This window comes from Lactuca serriola, chromosome 2 (genome assembly GCF_051521515.1).
Source record: "Lactuca serriola cultivar US96UC23 chromosome 2, Lser_US96UC23_V15, whole genome shotgun sequence".
Classification (NCBI taxonomy): domain Eukaryota; kingdom Viridiplantae; phylum Streptophyta; class Magnoliopsida; order Asterales; family Asteraceae; genus Lactuca; species Lactuca serriola.
This window is the reverse complement of record NC_136409.1, coordinates 27,496,287-27,517,820: the sequence shown is the minus strand read 5'-3', so window position 1 is coordinate 27,517,820 and position 21,534 is coordinate 27,496,287. Positions and strand designations below refer to the sequence as shown.

Sequence of the window (21,534 nt, the reverse complement as noted above, 5' to 3'; positions counted from 1 at the left end):
TATTCACGGGCCGATCCAATCTGTCGTATGTCCAAAAATGTTCTTGCAAACTACCCTCCTGTGACACCTGGAAACGTTCTAGCAACCTATTCTTTAAATCTTCCCAACACCGGAAAGGCATCCAGGTGTCACTCCATCCATACCATGCCAGTTCTGGCCCTTCCAAAGAAACGTTAGCTTTATAAACCCGCTCGTAAACATCTTCCCCTTCAAATAGTGGCATGTTGAGTTTTCTCAATATGTAATCCACGTTTTGGACCCATCCCCCTCCATGTCCTAGGTTAGACCCAAAGTATTGTCCCATTCGAACGGGTTGTGTGGCCGACTGTTCTTCGATTCCCCAACCCTCCCCCGCATATGCTCGAAATTTGGTGTTGCTTGACCCAGATTCTGGACGCATATTATGCGGAGGAACCGGATACCCCTGTTCGTCGTATTGAAGCGTTGACGTGATCCAGGGCGGTTGTGTGTAGATGATAGGGGTTTGTGGCTATCCTCCTGTTCCTAGGCGTTGGAGATTTGGAGGTGGCATCGAAAAATTCGGGGGTGGCAGCTAGGGGTGAGCAAAAACCGCACCGCAACTAAAATTAACCGTAAAAACCGCATAAACCGCAACCGCAATAAAAACTGATGGTGAGGTTTTCTGTTTTTTAAAAACCGTAAATTTGCAGTGTGGTGCGGTTATTAGTTTTCAAAAACCGCACCGCACCGCATATATTATATACAACTTTTTTTTATTAATTATTAATATATTAAATATTAAAAATAAGACAAGTTTCATGAATGAAAGATGAATAAAATATACAAAACAAAAGTATGGTTTTTTGTTATGTTTAACATTGAAAAATTGTGAAATTAGACAATTTTAAGAAATTTATTGTTAATTACTATTGATTTGACGTTTTTAAGATATTAGTTGTTTGTGATTTATATTAATTGTCTTATAGATTGTGGTTTTTTTATTATTACAAGTAATATATTTGAACTCTTAAAACCATTTGAGCTCTGAACTGTGGTTAAAAACCACACAAAATAACCGCACCAAATCTATTCTGTTAATAACCGCAACACATAAAAAACAAAACCGCACCACAAAAATAATCGTCTAACAGCACCGCAAAAATAACCGCACCAAGCGGTTTTGAAAATGGATTAACCGTATTTGCGGTTAGTGGTGAGGTTTTAGCTAATAACCGCACCGTGCTCACCCCTAGTGGCAGCGATTGAATAATGGGTCGGTAGGTGGTGATGGGTGGTGGTAATGATTGGATGATTGGCGGTAGTTGCGTGACTGACGGCGGATCTGTGGCGGTAGCGGGCGGCAGTTGGGTGGCAGGTTGGGCCACCTTAATCAGGAGTGCCATAACTTCTGCATCGCGCTGATCAGCTAAGGTTTGACGCCTTTCTGATTCGGTCTTGATCTCTGCTAATTCCGCCTCCATCTTCTTAATCCAATCCCATGAGGAACTCTCTTCCAAGACTAAATCTTTATTCAAATTCCAGGCAGTAGCATCTGTCGGGTTTCGACATCGTGCAGTAAACGATGTGAACAGTGTTCGATGAATAGTAAACGACGTGAACAGTAACCGCGTGAACAGTACCTCGGATGAACAGTTGTCGAGAACAGTACTCCAGGAAAGTGCTATGATACCAATTTGATATGAACTGATTAGAAAATAACTCAATCTTAGCTTAATGCTTAAAGAACCAAAGATAGGTGTCTGATATTCGAGACTCAGGGGATCTCCAAACAGAAGAAAACGACTCACTAAAATTTTGCCTCCCCTTAGAAGAGTCAACCCTAACCTATTTATTTGACTCTCCTAAACTGATAAAAGGAAACTATACTCGTAAAGGGAAACCCTAACTGCATAAGGAAACTAGAATCAACTAGATAAATACTAAATAATAAAGATACTAGAATAATCATAAATTACTAAACAACTCTCTGCTTTTTTTTTTTACGCTTCTTATAGACCCAATCCCACTTATCTGCTCGGTTCATATCAGAATGAGAGTGGATGCATCAGTGCCGAATCTGATGAAGTGATCTTACAATCTCAGAATTGGACGAAATATACACGATTTTTGTGAAATGGGCCCATTAGCAAAAACTCATAACTTTGTCATTACCTGAGCCGTTTTTAGCTATTCGAGATTGATTAGGAGCTTAGGGCATCTCCAACCCACCCCCATACTCCATTTCTTCCCACATTCTTCTCCAACCCTACCCCATTTCCACCTCCATTTTTGGAGATATGAATAGTATTCCCCCATATATGGGGGAATACTATTCATATCTCCAAAAATAGAGGTGAAGTTTGGTTGTCAATTTTAGTCCCTCTCATTTTTATTTTATACATTTCTAGTTTATTTTATCTATTAATTATAATTTAAATGCAATATTTAATATTTTTAATATCATGTTGTATACTAATTTATATTAATTAATCATAAATATAGAGTTTAATTAGTATAGGGGTGTATTTGACAATATATATAAATTATAAAAATGGAATATTTTAAGAATATACTTTTTGGGGTAAAAAATGGAGTAGGGTTGGAGATGAAACACTATTTACTCCATTTTTTACTCCATTTATGGAGGAAAAAATGGAGATAGGTTGGAGATGGTCTTAAATGATTTTTTTTTTTTTTTGGAAAATTTATCATTTTTGGTTAATTTTAATAATTAACTAAAGTTTTATCCCAATAAATTTTGATTTGCCATGATTATGAAATTTAGCTTATCTTCTAAGCACTTCACTTTTCCTTTGTTTTTGAGACAATTTTTGAAGTTTATTAATAAAGATATGTTTTGGAGTTATCTTTTTGTTCTATGTGTTTGTATTGGTTGGTCGTTCAATCCGATTGTTTGGGTATTGATAGGTATTTGATATCTTAGAGCAAATGTACGAATAGCTGAACAAATTCTTCATGGGCGTTGATCGGCTTGTGGTGGACATGGTCTAAGGAATGATGGAGTCGATATGTGTGATCCATGTAATATAGAGATTGAATGCTTACAACGATAGATCCAAGAACTTGTTTTCTTTCATCAAATACTCATTGGGAGAAGTGACAATATCAGAACCAGGCATTTGGGGCAATGGTTACAAGGAGGTCCATTTTGTTTACCTAGACGAGATTGCTACGAAGGAGGATGCATTAATGATCAGTTGAAGAACATTGGTTTGAATGTTTAGATTCCTAAGTTTACAGGACATGTTTACCTTATTGAATTCATTGAACGATTAAGCATCGTTAATGGATTGTTTGATTTGCAATACATACCGGAACACTTGAAGATGAAGTTGGTCGCCATTGGATTAAGGAAACACGCCTCTCTTTGATGGGAACATGTGAAGAAACAATGAAAACTAGCAGTAAAATCAATGACTGTTAAGTGAAAAAAATGAAGAAATTGATGAAGAACAACTTTCTTCTTTAAAACCATCAATAAGAAGTTTTTTTAGTATCAGAATTTGTACAAAAAAACCATGTTGGTCGAGGAAGCCATTCATGAGTTCGAAATATTATGCAATGTGATCCAGTGGAATAAGAAGAATCTATTACTACTTGATTTTTACGGTGCTAAGACCTAAGATCTCGGATATTGTGAATATCCAAGATCTCGAATATTGGTCTTAATATAACTTTTTTGTCTGGATAGTCACATAGGAGGGTAACCAAGTGTTACTTTTGTTTACAATTTGTCTTTTTTGTACACTAGTTACTATTGAATTTGATTTGAAGTTTTTTTTAGAACCAAAATATAAAAATCATACTTCCAAACAAATTATTTTGTTTAAATCCGGGTTTTTATTTTTATTTTTTATTCTTTTTATTTTTTATATTTTTTTTGGTTAAAAGCTAAAAGTTAAAACCTTCCAAAACACACTAAAAAAACCCGCCTATCTAATAATCTTAATTTGTGGTCCGTGATAATTTAAATGGAAACAAATATGTCCCTTTTTCTAATATTTTTTAAGGATGTATATATATACGGAAAACCTTTTGAATAGTATAAATTTAAAAAAATTATAATATTCTGTGACCTACTTTTAATAAATTATATACATTATTCCCTTTTGTAATAATTTTTTTAAAGTTATAATCCAAAGTTACAACACTAACTTTTAGCTTGTCACGCACTAAATATTAACATTAAGTTATTCACAATTCACACAACTAATGATATGTAAATAGCATATCCCATTTCCACGGGTCAAAAATCTCTTCCTCAAATCTTCCCTTTCACACAACTTTCATACAACACTCACACTACGTTTTAACGTTAAAAAGACCCTGAAAATTCATATCCCACACCACCCAAAACATCAAAATGTCAGACCAAATACCTTTCTATATACAGGAGGACATCATCAAAAGACTTCCTGTAAAACCATTGATTCAGTTTAGATCTGTCTCAAAAGCATGGAAATCTTTGATTGACAGCTCTGAGTTTATTGCAGCTCACAGTGCCCTCCACACTCATCCACAACATCTGCTTGTAAAATACGAAGATTTGGTAGAAACTGAAGATAAATATGTTTCTTTTATAGATGATGAGAGTTTGCTTCAACAGAGGTTTGTTCCCTTTGTTCCATTGTCGGTTAAGTCACTTAAAGAGTCGATAATAGTCAGTAGTGATCACGGATTATTGTGCTTGTATGGTTTTCATTGGGGCCCAGGGAATTCTCATAGAAATCTTAATTATTCCTCGACTGTTCTTTGGAACCCTTCAGTTAGGAAATCGATTGTTGTTGATATGCCTTATATGTTGTGTTCAGGCGAAGAAACAAGGGTTGGTTTTGGGGTTTGTCCTATCACTAATGACCCCAAGATTGTAGAGATTACAGAACTTTGTTTTTGGGTTGATAAGGAAAGCGAAATTAACAAACCTTGGAAAGTAAAGGTCTATACGTTGAGCTCAGGAACATGGAGAAATGTATCTACCAATCTGCCAAATAGATCAATTTGAGTTAGATGGTCGCAGGTAGTTATTGACAGGTTTATCTATTGGCGTGCTTTCCACAAGTCGACTACACATACTCGTAATCTAATCATGTCATTTGATATTAGTGATGAGAATTTTAGAGTGGTTGACCTCCCTGATAGTTTAGCTGAGCACTCTCAAACAGAGTTATCCGTTTGTAAGCTAAGGGAGAGTCTTGCCATGCTTCAATATAGTACAGACATAGGTAAACATGTTTGTGTTGTTTGGATGATGGAGAATGGTGTTCAAAGATCGTTTACAAAACTATTCAGCATTAGTGCCCCACATGGGTCGATGACAATATTGGGATTTAGGAAGAGTGGCCAACCTATAATTGAAGTGAAAGATGATCTTTCTGAATTGAGTGACCTTGCTGTATATGAGCCCAATTCGGAAGTGGAGATGAACGATCTTGAAATTTGCGGAAGAAGCAATTTGTTCTCTGTGAATTCTTACATGGAAACATTACTTTTGTTGGTTTAGTCTAATTGCGGTAGTTATTGACCTAAATCAAGGATTAGGATAATGAACGCATTGCAATGTCATGACTGTTGGAGCAGGCAATTGAGGATGATGATATCGGCTAAATATTGAAGTGGATAAAAAGTTAATGCAATGCATTACATTGGTGTTCTGTGCGATAAATGTCTCTGACATTAATGATGATAGATCTCACATTTTTGTGAGCATTATGCACACTTACGTTGTTTAGAGTCGATTATAAATGTTTTGTTAACGAAACTGATTCAAGCTTTTCCCGCTGAAAGGAATTTACCCCAACATACAACTCCTTAATATTAAAAACATTATCGTTAATATTGTGTTTTACAGAGTCGATTTATCTTTTATCATTCTAAATAATGCAAATGATCACGTTGAAAGATTCTTTTCCATACATCAATTTTATAAAATATTCCCAAAATGGAGATGGAAGTGGACAGTGACTTATTTTTTATCACCACTAGAATAAAGGTTTTTATTGACATACAAACTATGAATGCACTGGATTTATGACATGCAGAAGTGAGTGTCGTAAACTACTGTCATTTCATATAAAATTTGAATGATATACGACACAGATTTTTGCACGTCCTAAAAATTGTTATCGGTTATAATTTATTTTAGTTAACGCGCGTCCTCCTACCTAGCGGCAAAAGGAAATCCCCCAAAATCAGAAAACCCTGTCTACCTCCATTTCATTCTATCTTTCATGGATGATGGACTCTCTTCTCTCCTCTCATGTCTCTCTGTTCCGTTCTCTCATATCTCCCGTTCCATCCACGCCTTTGTCGCCACCCATCACCTACCTCCACCGTCTTCGACCGTCATCGCCTCTTCTGTCCGCACTCTCAAAAAATACCATCACCATGAGTGCATATGGGTATCAGTCTATCCATCAAAAAATTTATAGACACCATTATGGGAAGTAAAGGAATCGGACTATGGCATGTTCAACATCATGGAAGTTATCATTATTCTTGGTAAGTGTTCCTCAATTTGTTTTTGTCTATTGATGTTAATACACAAATTGATCTTGGTGGCGTGTCATATTTGATGAATCGAAATATGTCAGGTATTTCTAAACCACAAGAACCCTTAAACCTATACACATCTACTACCTTCTCACCCTTTCCCAGAAACCCAATCGAAGCCTTACAAAACCTGGATTGGAAGAGTGCCATACTCGACGCGTTCCATCCTCTTATAGATAACAAGACATGTAAATTAGTACCTCAGAAGTTAGGAATAAATATTTTTAGGATTATATGGATTTTAGTAATAAAACATGGCCAGATGGATCATTAAATAGTAAAAAGCATGTTTAGTTTGTGATGGAAGATCACAAGAAGTTGGCATGGACCGTGGTGAAACATTGAGTCTGGTGGTGAAGTTGGAAACGATATTCATTGTTCTTAGTATAGTAGTATCTCAGTCTTGGCATATCCACCAATTGTCTAACAAGAACGTATTTCTTCACGAAAACCTACATAAGATGGTTTATATACGTCGACCTATGAGTTATGTGACACAAAATGCCATATTATGTGTGTCTGTTGAAGAAGTCATTATATGGATTAAATCAAGTACCATGGCCATGGAACAAAAGATTTGTAGACTATGCTTACGATATGTGATTTTGTCACACCTTTCCCGACCGCCGGTAGAAATGCAAAGTTGTGACGGTACATAGATTACCCAAATCACAGAGTGCAAACCATAACTATCTATTGAACGAAACATATATGTATTCAAGCTGAAAATCATTCCTTGTCTTGATCTTTATTCTATCATAGGAACACGTGCGATTTTTGAAAATGTCAACCTAATGTTGGTGAGTGCACAGATTTCGAGTTAAACGTATATTAAACTCTTTTTTAGAAAACCTTCTATAATTTTTATGATTCTTAAATTCTTGTTTTCCTATGTTTTATTGTATCACCTCTTTAATTATTATCTTTTTAAGATATTCTGCAGATCGTATCTTATTATCTCTATAGGATGCTTTACAATTCCTAAGTTACTATATTTGTAGGATATTTACCGATCCTAACTTATTATCTTTTTAGGATGTTTTATTAATCCTAATTTACTATCTTTTAGGATATTTTACTTATCCTAACATATTGTATATACCACTCTAAGGCGTCCCTCTTGGTAGTTGTATCACTAAGGTGGTTGTAATGTATTACTAGGAGCCCCCATAATCGACACTGTTTGACTAGTGATTACTCCTCCATGACGCTTCATAGGACGTCGAATAGTGATTAATAAGTAAGTTATCCTACTGGGATTGTAGCTATCAATCGCAGGTGGCGGTGTCAATCCTCGTATAGATCTATACATATCTTTCTAGCTCTCGCAAGATGAACGATTACAGGTTCGGGTAGCCGAATTTAATCAGGCTAATAATGAATATTAATAGCTCACTAACACATTAACTTTAGGTATTTTATCTTTTTCTGATGGTCCACGTCTCCCTAATCTCAACGGTTGTTAGATGTGCTCGTTGAGCATGGCGCACACTTGACGTGCAGCTCTAAATCTTTTATAAAAATTCATATCTTCCTGATATAAACCTTGTTTCTTACACTCTTTATATATTTGTGTAGCTCTCTACTAGTACTACAAATTTCCTTAAGGTTGTGTTGCCAAATTATAACTTTTATTTTTAACACGTATTGTATATTTTTCTAAAAACCGTATCTCCTTCATACGAATTTTGTTTTTGACATTTTTCCTTTTAAAGTCCTTATCTCTCGGAGTACTACGATTTTCCTTTTAGCGGCGTTAGCCTAAATTCAATCGATTTCTTTATGCCATTTTGACGTTAATAGCGTTATTAACGCTGTTGATTCTTTTTCTTTTATAAAATCATAAGTCCTCCAATCGGAGTCAGATTTTTACAATGATTATATCATTGAGATCACTTTGTTGTGTCTTTCCAAATACACTAACCATTATTAAAAGTGATATAACTCTTTGGTCACTTATTTTTGACCCTTTAACTGATCATATTTTTCCTGGAATATGAAAAGCTCTATTATCATCATTGATTGATGCTAATCTCTAGTGATGGTTGGTGACGAGAATTTCCTAATCGTCATAGATTTGCACACAATCATTACAATCATTCTCTCTTCGTTTATCGTCAGGGTACCAACACTACTTATATTTTTTTGTATGTTAATGATATCTTATTGATAACTTCACCACATAAACTATGACATCGATTTATGAAGTTACTGGAAAAAGAGGTTTTCATGAAGGATCTTGGGCCTCTAACATATTTTCTAGGTGTTGTTGTGACTTCTCATGAAAACGTGTCCGTATTTCTATTTTAGCAAAATCATGGCAATGAAATTATTCATCGAGCAGGTCTCAAATCATGTAAGCCAATTGTTACTCCTGTCGACACTAATAAAAAATTGAGTTCATTTGATGACACGTTTCTTGAAAATGCCATTGTATATCATCACTTCGCATAGGCCTTAACAATATTTTACTTTCATGAGATATAATATTAGTTATGCGGTTCAATAGGTTTTCATTCATATTCATGCTCCACACACACCCCATCTAATTGCTCTTAAATGCAAATTAAGTTACATCAGTGACACTTTGTCATATGGTCTCATTATTAGAAAACTGGGAATTAGTTCTATTTTATTTTTATCCTACGTTGATGCAGATAAGGAAGGCTATCCCGATACCCATCGTAAAATCTGGTGGTACTATGTTTACTTTGGCGATAATTTAATCTCATACTATTCAAAAATAAAATCAATGTTGTCTAGGTCTAGTGTCGATGCATTGTACCGTGCCGTTCCCAATGTAGTTTCTAAAACACGTTGGGTTCAAAACCTTCTATGTGAACTACAACTTCTACCCATGAAAGTGACAATGGTGTATTACGATAACGATGGTGTAGTTTATTTTTCTACTAATCCGGTTCAACACCAACAGATCTATCACTTTGTAATATCCCTAATTTCATGGCCGTAAAAGACCAATTTGTTTATGCCTTATTTAAAATTAGAGTATCTTTTTTGAAGAATAATGTTGTGGAATTTGTTCCTAAAATATGATAACGATATTATGAAAAAATTACCGAAGAAATATATTTTAATTATATTAAAAACATTGGGATGTCATCGTCAATGTAGTACATAAGTATAAACGGAAATAGTAAAGGCCTTACAAACATCAATTATTCTACTGGCCTATAATCCATAAATCTCTCATCTTATCATCACACCTGTGCTCTTATGCCACTACTTGTAATACAAGAAACTGTGTGGCTTAGGCTTGGGAGCATGGTCAGCACAATGGGTTTTCAACCCATAATAATTAAATTCTTTATTTTCATCAAATCATTTAACCCGATTACCCGTTCTCGTTATCCTCACTTTCTATCCCTAAAGCATCTAATTAAAGGAACATATCCAAAGGGTTATCTTCGATATAGACAATAATTCTTAAGGGGTTTCTTAGAAATATATGTCAGTAAGGAAACCATGGAGGGATGGAGTACACCTGGTGAACACTTAGTTTAAAAACACCTATAGGTTGCGAGTCTGCCAGCGTTCCACTAGACTATCTAGAATAGTCTGTGGTCGTCATCTATACTCCACTAGACGACTGGATCATCTTTAACGTCAATGTCTCTCATCATCTATTTCATCTTTCATTTCTCATCATCTATATAATCTTTCATCTACCCATTTTTACCCAACATATTTATAGGTAAGCAAAAACATATACAATTTAAATCCAGTAAAACATGTATAAATCGTTTATCTAGCATAGATATCAAGAACACATATAAAAGGCACATATAACATGTAATTTATAATAAATACTTCATATCTATGTGTAAGATAAAAGTAACTATGCACTCACTTGTTAAAGTGACGACTCGAAATTCAGATAACGCTTCGCTTCTAGCAACTATCTTTTCCTTTGACGTAACCTAGTATTATTATCACTAAGTTTTAGTCTAATATTTATTGTGACTAACTATAAGTCTAGATTTATCATTAATTCAAAGTCTACTTCAAGATCTATCATGTAAGGAACAACCATGCAGGACATTTGGGAGGCAGGATCATTTCGGCATATAGCCTTTCTAAAATCCAACAACCAAGCCAACATGACCATTCTAGACACCTCTTCCGTAAGTAGATCAATCATTATAATGACATGGAATCACTGAAAAATCTTGTTTAAAGGTTAATAATAACGATAATGAATTTAAAAATAAGGTATACTTAAAGCGTAATAGGTGTAGCTCAATTTATAGGGTTTCTAGCAAAAACTTAGAACTTTGTCGTCAAAACTTCGTTGCTGAATCTTTTTCATAAAAAGATTCTTGTAGCCCTTCAACACCCACCTTACTATACTAAAACTACATAAAAAGAAGTCAAATCACGAGGGACAGAAAATGCTCCGGGATAAAAAGAGAAAGATTCTTGAATCAAGAGAATGGTGCAAGAAATATGACAGAGTAAAGCCTCATATTTATAGTAACTGAATTTTCAAAAACTAACATTTATAGTTACTTAAACTACCTTATAGTTATTTAAACGACAAAAACGTCTCTTTATGATACTATTTTAAATAGATTTAACGATATTTGTACTAAACTAATGTCGAAAGTATTAACTATTAGTCTTAAAATGACCACATCATTGATACCTTTCTAATAATATATATATATATATATATATATATATATATATATATATACACACACACACTTTATTTTAAGACGCAAATATGCTATTATAAATTATAATTTATTTATACGAACTCCGTTTTTGACGTTCTTTATATCCACGCAAAGCTATCAACAAGATCTACAACTTTTGTTTAGATTCTGTTGACTAATTTTGACTTTAATTTTCATCCATATGTTTATATTATTAAATGATTTTGCTAAAATCATAACTCTCTAATACGGAATCCGGTTTAGGCATTCTTTTTCTAAAAAATGTTATTTTAAAGAGTAGTACGATTTTCTTTTTGGTGGCTTTAGCTAAAAGTCAACAATTATCTTCATAGCTTTTTACAGCACACATTCCTTGTACGCGACTGGCTTTTATTTTTTATAAAAATCATATCTAATTCATACGAAATCGGATTTCTATGAAATTTATATTTTTGGGATCAAGATTACGTGTGCTTTCTAAATTATATATATATATATATATATATATATATATGTGTGTGTGTGTGTGTATGTGTGTGTGTGTGTTTGGGCATACTTAATTTTACGATTTATGGGCGATTTGGTTGATTTTTTTTCCAATTTTATTATATTATAATAATCATGAAACACATAATATTCACATGATTCTTCTTTATGGCATCAAATTGGTTATAATTGTTGACCATAACTATTACATCATGTTATTAATGCTTAGCAAGAAACGTTGGTGTTACACACATCGAAGTTCACATTCACTCTGTAACGGAGAAGGTGGAACTTGGTCAAGTTAGAGTTCTACATACCCCATGATGTTTTCATATTGTTGACATGTTCACTAGTGGCCTACCACAAGTTTTGTTTAAATATTTTTAATATAGTCTCAACATACAACCACGTACTGTTTCGACTACGAGTATATATTAGCCATATACTGTATTTCTAAGAAATATTCAAAGTAAAAGCACATGCAATATATAGTTTTAGGTCATATTGTAATCCCTATATATTTGGTTTAGTATCATTAATAAAAGATGACTAATTATTCTCCTATTATCAATAACAAAAATGAAGCGTTCAAATATGATAAGTGTGTTCTTGGTTTTCAGACCCAAACGATTTTAGGACCTACAAATATGATGTGTGTGTTCATGGGTGTACAAATTGTACCTTTACTATGACGCATGTGTGTAGGGCTGGCAATTCTTGACATGACACGCGACACGACCCGCGACACGACACGAAATAAACGGGTTTGGGTTGAGTTTTTCAACCCACCAACCCGCTAACCTGCCAACCCGCCAACTCGTTTATTAAACGGGTCATATATGGGTTTCTCAAAAAATAAACGGGTTGACCCGCCAACCCGTTTATATTGTTAATAAAAAAATTATTTTATTTTTAAATATATTTGTATATCAAGTATTAATATTTAATAAGTATTACATAATATATACAATTTATTCATAGACCATTTGACTGTTTTGACATTATGACTCGTGGTGGATGGTCTAATGTCATAAGTCGTAAACTATAAGGCTAAGTTTGTAACATGTTTCTATGAATGTTTTTAATTTTCATTTGGATGTTTAAGACTTAAATATCTAAAATTTGGACCCATGAACCCAAATCCGACCCACGAACCCGCCAACTTGTGAACCCGTATAAATAAATGGGTCGGTGGGTCATATATGGGTTTATGTTCCAAACCCGCAAACCCGTGACCCGCCAACACGTGACCTGTATATTTAAATGGTCGTGCTTGGGTTGGCATATTTTGACCTGCCAACCCGCCAACACGCGACACGCCAACCCGAACACGACACGATTGCCAGGCCTACATGTGTGTGTTCTAGGTTTAAATAATTTCTAGAAAAGGTTTGAGGGAGTGTGCGTGCCAAAAACCATTGGATTTGATGTGCCAAGAACATGTCGCAAAACTCATGTAGTCATAATGATATATTTTGAACATCAACAAGTTCAATGGTAGATAGTATACAAATACTAACTAAATTTGAACAAATGCAAGACTTAGTTACCATCCTAAGTATTCCTTTTTTGTGTGTCAATCAAAATTAAGTGAATGCATTATATGATAATGTATAAAATAGAGATTAATATTATAACTATGGTTCTGTTACCCACGTTTTGCAACGACATAATTTTAGAATTTTGTATTAGGCAGACACTATTTTTGTAATTTTTTAAACATATGGACCGTTTATGTGAAAAAAATATGCACATGGACCTTTTATGTAAATTACATGAACAACTTTTCTAATTTATTTTCTAAACAAGGACCAAAGCTACCCATATACAAAATTCTTAAACACATGGACAGTTTTTGTAAAAAATATCTGCATATGGACCTCTTTTTGTAATTTATAGAAATCGTTTTGTAATTTATTTTCTATGTAGGGATCAACCCACACTTCTATAAATTTGTTATTAGGAAGGGAAATTTATGTAATTTTTTAAACATGTGCATCATTTCTATAAATATAATTTTGAACATGGACCTATTTGTAAATTACAATGACTGTTTTTTAGTTTATTTTCTATGTAGGGACCAAACATGTCAATATACAAAAGGTACAAGAGTGGAAATATTGGCAGTGAAATTTGATGTTTTAAAAACCACATTTTACAAAGTAGGGGTGGAAAGTGCCATTCGACAAAGTAAGGGGTGGAAAGTGTGAACATACGAAAGTCTAGGGACCATATATGTCAACAAAAGAAAATTTTGTGTCAAAAGTATAATTTAATTTGTGGTCAACGTTTTAAATAACAAACTTCTGTGGCAAAGTCTAAAATTTTAAAATATATTTTATGCCTAAAATCTTAACTAAAAAAGTTTTATGGTGATATTCTAAGACCCTAAAACTGTACTGGTAATAAGGTCTTTTCGTTTTAATATCTATAACAATTGCATCAGTTTCAAACCAAAATTTAAATGAGAATTAATTTTTGAAAAGCACAAGAATGAGAACCGAACAAAGTGAGAATATAAATTTTGTACCCGATGAGTAATAAATACTTGAATGGGGTTATATATTTAAGGGATAATGATTTGAAAGGGTAACCAACTTTCGACTTTGTTCACATTTAGTCACTAAACTTTTTTTCGTTATCTATTTGACATTGAACTATTGAAACTGTTCACATTTTACCCTTATGACCGGCTGTTACCGGTCATAAGGGTAAAATGTGAACAGTTTGAATAGTTTAGTGGCAAATAGATAACGAAAAAAAGTTTATTGACTAAATGTGAACAAAATCGAAAGTTTGTTTCCCTCTAAAAAGTTCAATGGCTAAATGTGAACAAACTTCCTATTGTATTATGTTTTAGCAAATTATTTATTTTTGTTTAATTGTAGCAACATTTGTTGATGAAGAAATCTATGAAATAAAAAAAATGTAACATCCGGATTTTCAGGTATTAAATATTTTTCTTTTGAGTTAAGAAGAGAGACTCGACGGGTTGACGCCTCAACTCGTCGAGTAAGGTTGCGACTGATGACTCAGATTAATGAATGAACTCGACGATTCGGTGAGGCGACTCGACGAGTCTGCGCTGTTGGCAGAAACCCTAAATCTTTGGGCACGAGCCATATTTAAAGGCACTTATGGCCTTCAATTGCGACTACCTTTCTCATAAGTGAGAACCCTAGCGAGCTTGAGTGTGTAGAGTGAGTTGAGCTTTTTGGTGTGATTTTGCAAGAAAGGAGAAGAGTTAGCAAGAGGGACCAAAGAAGGATATTGTTCTGAGTTATTCAAGCAAGGAGCTTCATTATGAGGTACAAAAATGAACCCCTTTCCTTCCCTATTGTGTAGATTCCATTTTGGGGTTAGGGCTTGAATCACTTCATCTTTGGGGTTTTGAATGCCTCAAACCCCTCTTGCAAGTTTGTGTTATAGATCTGGACCCTTCTAGGTCCAAAGAGCCGAGAATATGAAGCTTTAGTAGAGTAAACCTTAGGGTTTGAAGTTAGGAATCTGGACCCTTCTAGGTCCAGAGAGCCGAGAATATGAAGCTTTAGTAGAGTAAACCTTGGGGTTTGAAGTTAGGAAGCATTTATGGGATTTTTATAGTATATATAGTTACTTTCATCTTACACATAGATATGAAGTATTTTATATAAATTACGTGCTATGTGTGCATATTATTTGAATACTTGTTGTCTATGCTGGATGGATGATTTTATACATGTTTTAAAAGATTTAAACGGTATATTTATTTTATATCTACAAATATGTTGCGGATGAAACATGGGTAGATGAAATAGTTGGTGTGTGATGAAATAAAATGATGAGAGATAGGTGATGATAGAAAGGTGATGATAATTAGGTAAATAGATGATTATGAATATGTGATGTAGGATGAAAGGAGATACCATAACCTTAACCGACAATGTGGCGATGTAGTCATCTACCAGAGTATAAATGGCGACCACGGACTATTCTAGACAACCCAGTGGAAACACCAGCATGCCCATAACCTGTAGGTGATGAATTACGAGTTCAGGCGATGTTGTAACTACGTATTCATGCGATGATACTCTAACCCCTTACTATGAATTACGAGTTCAGACGATGTTGTAACTATGTATTCATGGGATGTCACAAGTTCCGCATGCCAAACCAATAGTCATAATTCACATCAGTGAGAATAGTTCATTTTTTTGTAAAACCAAAATCAGATTGGAAATTTTGATTTTTTATTTTGGAAAACGTCAAACCATTGGTTTTTTATTTCGGTTTCGGTTTTTTTTTTTAATATTTTCAGGGTTTTGTTTTTTTTATTTCATAGATTTCTTCATCAACAAATGTTGCTACAATTTAACAAAAATAAATAATTTGCTAAAACATAATACAAGAGGAAGTTTGTTCACATTTAGTCATTGAACTTTTTAGAGCGAAACGAACTTTCGATTTTGTTCATATTTAGTCACTAAACTTTTTTTCGTTATCTATTTGCCACTAAAGTATTCAAACTGTTCACATTTTACCCTTATGACCGGTAACAGCCGGTCATAAGGGTAAAATGTGAACAGTTTCAATAGTTCAATGGCAAATAGATAACGAAAAAAAGTTTAGTGACTAAATGTGAAAAAAGTCGAAAGTTCGTTATCCTTTCAAGTCATTATCCCTATATTTAATAATGGTAATATACCGTTCGTGATATAATTAAAACTAACAAAAAAAAATCTGTATTTTTCTAATACCAAGGATGTATCCAGAAGACCTTTTTAATAACATAATTTTTAAAACCATATAATATCTGTGACCTACTTTTTATAAATTATATAAAGTATTCACTTTTCTAATAAAAAAATTTAAAGCTATAATCCAAAGTCACAAATTACTTTTACTCTTCTAGCTTGTCACGCACTAAATATTAACATTATTTTTTTTTCTTTTCTAGAACAGCATTCACAATTCACACAACTATTGAAATGTAAATCGCAATATCCCATTTCCACGGGTTCAAAAATCTCCTCCCCAAGTCTTCCATTTAACACTACTTTCTCTTACACTACTCTTTAACATTATAAAAACCCTGTAATTCATATCCCACACCACCCAAAACATCAAAATGTCAGACCAAATACCTTTCCATATACAGGAGGACATCATCAAAAGGCTTCCTGTCAAACCATTGCTTCAGTTTAGATCCGTCTCAAAAGCATGGAAATCTTTGATCGACAGCTCTGAGTTTATTGCAGCTCACAGTGCCCGCCACACTCATCCACAACATCTGCTTGTAAAGTACGAAGATTTGGTAGAAACTGAAGATAAATATGTTTCTTTTATAGATAATGATACTTTCCTCCAACAGAGGTTTGTTCCCACTCTTCCATTTTCCGTTAAGTCCCTTAACCTTTCAACAATAGTCGGTAGCTCTCATGGATTGTTGTGCTTGTATGGTTATCATTGGGGCCCGGAGACTTCTCATCGCAGCCTTAAATCCCCGAAGAGTGTTCTTTGGAACCCTTCGGTTAGGAAATCGGTAGTTGTTGATATGCCTAATTTGGTGTGTGGGGGCGAAGTAACAGCTGTTGGTTTTGGGGTTTGTCCGGTTACTACTGATCCGAAGATCGTAGAGATTACACAACTTCGTTCTTGGGTTGATTTGGAAAGTGAAACTAGCGACTTTTGGAAAGCGAAGGTTTATACGTTGAGCTCAAGGAAATGGAGAAATATATCTAGCAATCTGCCTAGTAAATCAATTCGTGTTACATGGTCGCAGGTAGTTATTGATAGGTTTATTTATTGGTGTGCTTATCACATGTTGACTATACACACTCATAATCTAATCATGTCATTTGATATGACTGATGAGAATTTTAGAGTGGTAGACCTCCCTTACAGTTTAGCTGACCACCCTCAAACAGATTTATCCGTTTCTAAGCTAAGGGATGCTCTTGCCATGCTTCAATATAGTACAAACACAGAGACAGACAAACATGTTTGTTCTGTTTGGATGATGGAGCATGGTGTTCAAAGCTCGTTCACAAAGCTGTTCACCATTAGTGCACCACATGGGTCAATGGCAGTATTGGGATTTAGGAAGAGTGGCCAACCTATAATTGAGGTGAAAGATGATCTTGCTGAATCAAGTGACCTTGCTGTTTATGATTCCAATTCGAAACACATCAAGGATCTTGAGATTTGTGGAATAACAAATTCATTCCGTGTGATTTCTTATACGGAAACCTTAATTTTTATTCCTTCGGTCCGAATGTAGTAGTTATTGACTTGAATCAAGGAAGAAGATAATGAACATTGCAACGAGATGACTATTGGAGTAGGCAACTGAAGATGATGATATCTGCATAATATTTGAAGTAGATAAAAGGTTAATGCATCACATATAATTTACGCAGTGTTCTGTGAGTTTAATGTTTGTGACCATTATGCACAGTTAATTATCTTGTTGAGAGTGATTTAAACATGTTACGTTTACGTTAAACTGATTCAAGCTTTTCCTGTCGGAAGGAATTTACCGCCAAAATAAATTAAAGAATTTATCGTCTATATTGTGTTTTACAGATTCTTTTCCATACATCAGTTTCATAAAAAAAAAAAACGGAGATGGAAGTGGATAGTAAGAGCATCTCCAACAATTTTTCTTATTTTTGCCTCTTTTCGTTTCTAACCTTATCCACTTTTACCTCAGTTTCTTAAGAAATGAATATTATTATTATAATATAGAATAATGTTAGGTGTATTTCATTCGTCCATTTTGTATTTTTATTTCATAAAATTGCATTGCATTTAGACTTAAGCTCATGCATTTTACATGTTTTTTGAGATTTTTCATAATATTATTTCACTCGTATACTTTTGTGATATTTTAGAGACTCTTGGAGGTCACTACTAGAAAACTGGTGCAATAGCTACAACACAATCTGTAGCTATTCTGTAGCTATAAGCGAATAGCTATGAAATTGCTACGGAAAAATGCATGTAGTATAATGGTCTGTGGCTAAATTATAGCTACGGGTTAGCTACAGAGTAGCTAAGGAAGAGCTAAAGAAATAAATAGCTACAGATTTCCTAATAAATAACTATGCAAATGGATAGCTACAGAATAGCTATCAAAATAAATAGCTACGGAATAGCTACAGATTCAAATAGTTACGGAATAGCTATGAAACTAAATAGTTATTCCGTAGCTAACTTCGTTTTATTTAAAAAAAATAAAAAATAAAAAATTTTCCAATTTTTTGTCAAATAACACGTTCAATTCACATTTGTCCCAAATACCATATAAAATACAACAAAAAACGTCCCTAATACCAAGTTTGACACATTCCATTCCAGGGTTTTCTACACGGTTCGTGCGAGAATGGAAATGTCTAAAGAATCCTAAGAGATTATTAACATTTCACTGAGTGATCCATATTGAGTCCTGCTACGATTACATAGGGTATACAAATCATATATAGCTTAGATCCGATAGGCCTTCGAATATGTGATACTATTCTATATCCACATCCCAACGAGGAAAAGGAAGTAAAGAGAAACCACACATTCTTAGCGTATGTGATCCTTATTATATATAACCTTGGAAGTATACCTTCTGTAATTGTAGGTATATCAATAAGGATCTTTCACTACTAGAAAAAAGGCCTTTTACGACGCTCATTGCGCGTCGTAAAACGCTCAGACGACGTGCAAATGCGCGTCAAGGAAGACCCTGTCATAACGAGAGACGACGCGCATTTATGACACGCAATGCGTATCATTAAAGCCGCTGTCAAGAAAGGCCATGTCATAAATGAAGATGACACATAATTTTGCGTATCGTAATCTTTTTTTTTTTTAAAAAAAAATTGTTTATAGGTTTACTAATTTTCAAATTAAATTTGCATTTCATGTCTCCTAATAGAAAATAAAATACCATATACAAAAAATACAATCCATTGCACAATCAATTTCATTCAATAACATCATGTCATAAAATTGTAATACATTGATATTAAGGGGATCTAATTGTACGTTGTTATTAAGAGGTTTTCCCTAACTATATAACCTAATACTACATTGCTATAAAGGGGCACCTTCTTTTTTCAGTAACTCATCATTAAGCTGCTTCAAGAAGCTCTTAAACGTTTCCTAAAACAAAGAATGATTGCTTTATAGTTTAGCCTAACATCATAAAATCATAATTGTTGTGCTGAGAACTGCATCAGGGATAGCCTGGCAACAACACAAAAATCAATATATCTTTTCAAGTATAGATGAAGAAATTTCATAAGCAAGTGATATGAGATGATACCTGAAGGGATTTGATAATTCCATTGATCATTTCAGTGTCAATTTGTGGTTCATCTTCTCCGGTATTCTCATTTTTTGTCAAAAAAATGTCAAACAGATAAACATCAAACTGGATACATTTTCAAAAGTTGAATATTGATCATAAATATTGATCATATTTTCTACACTACATGTTGTGTAATCTAATCAATATTGTATTAAGATATTTTTAAACTTACCCGACTTGCTAAAATCCAGTATGTGTCTTCTAATTTCTTCAGTTTTAGCACATCCACATTTTATGGTTTTTATGTGGAGATAAACACCAGAGGAAAAGTAGGGGTAGAGATTGATGATCATGTCTTAAAAACATTTCCCACCCAAAGGGAAAGCATCTAAAGCCCTATAACTACTTAACATCTCCCATAATCACCCTGCTCTTCCGATTCAATGCAAGTACACTTCATGGTGAGGTTGAGATTGATGATCATGTCTTATAGGAAGATCATAATTAACCACCAAATTAACCTGATAAAAAAGGGGGAAATATAATTATATGACACAAAAGATAAAAGATAAAGCAGGTGTAGAAATGTAAACCTGTGCTTGATCATACCCACGATCAAGTTCATTAACTGATAAGATCCTAAGATATATAATGATATTGTCATTTGATGATTTTCACCAAACAGAAAAGAAAAATAAACACTTACATTCTTCATTAGAGCGGTGAATACATTCTTTGGTAGGCCAAAACCAATTGTTGTCATTTCAGCAACAGCATGAGGAAATTGAATTTCGAATTATATCCTGTAACATTCAACAAATTATGATGCAAAGTCTATAATGTATTATATAATATAAATGATGAAGATTTATATAAAAATGATAATAAACAGTAAGATAAATAAAAGCCAACTTAGCATGGAAATAGAAGCAACTTGAGAAGTTCTGATATCAAATACTCAGTCCCTTCATCATCAATTACCAACACCACAGTTTCTGCAGCCTTCTTTGCAAGATTTTGGACCTCCTATATTACAAATAAAAGCCAACCTAGAATGGAAATAGAAGCAACTTTATCAAGATCACTATGGGAATGTGAATCTCACAACTTATAAGAATATAGTCCAACCTGCTGGAGTGTTGTCTGCCATGCAGACTGAACTTGCGGATGCGTATCAGTTAGCACCTAAAATCAATAAAAAAGATAAAATTAGAAATTTGATTATATTAACTAATAAAGATGTAAGCTAACATTGTATTTTTTTTTTCAAAGTACCTCAGTCAACTTTGGGACAATTTTTTGGCTACATGAAAGGAAAGTAGTGTTTATAAGCATATTATAATATCATTTAAAAGAATATGGGAGAAATTAAATATCACAAAATAAATTGAAAATGTGTTCAGAATGGTTACCTGACCATGCAATTGCAGAACCAACTGTGAGCTATCTAAGGGTTTTATAAAACGAATCATATTGGTCTACTATTAGAGTCCAACAAGGAAAAAGAAGTCCTTACTCTAAACACCCACTTTTTCTACATACCAACTCCAACTTGAATTT

General features: G+C 33.9%; 2 protein-coding genes across 2 annotated transcripts; both read left to right on the top strand.

The window, feature by feature from the left end:
* Positions 1-4,345: 4,345 nt before the first annotated feature.
* Positions 4,346-5,482, top strand: LOC145089095 (putative F-box protein At1g47790). Its single transcript, XM_079027586.1, has 2 exons — positions 4,346-4,912; positions 5,000-5,482. The coding sequence occupies exons 1-2, from the start codon at positions 4,346-4,348 to the stop codon at positions 5,480-5,482; spliced, it is 1,050 nt and encodes a 349-aa protein (XP_078883712.1).
* An 11,247-nt stretch (positions 5,483-16,729) lies between these two features.
* Positions 16,730-18,213, top strand: LOC145090261 (F-box protein CPR1-like). The gene has a single exon (XM_079028558.1). It carries the CDS (start codon positions 16,801-16,803, stop codon positions 17,950-17,952), a length of 1,152 nt encoding a protein of 383 aa, XP_078884684.1. The 5' UTR covers positions 16,730-16,800; the 3' UTR covers positions 17,953-18,213.
* Positions 18,214-21,534: the final 3,321 nt, after the last annotated feature.

Coding starts and splice junctions, on each gene's coding strand:
- LOC145089095 (XM_079027586.1), top strand. CDS start 4,346: ATGTCAGACCAAATACCTTTCTATATACAGGAGGACATCATCAAAAGA. Junction 4,913..4,999: donor AAATTAACAAACCTTGGAAA/GTAAAGGTCTAT, acceptor AGATGGTCGCAG/GTAGTTATTGACAGGTTTAT.
- LOC145090261 (XM_079028558.1), top strand. CDS start 16,801: ATGTCAGACCAAATACCTTTCCATATACAGGAGGACATCATCAAAAGG.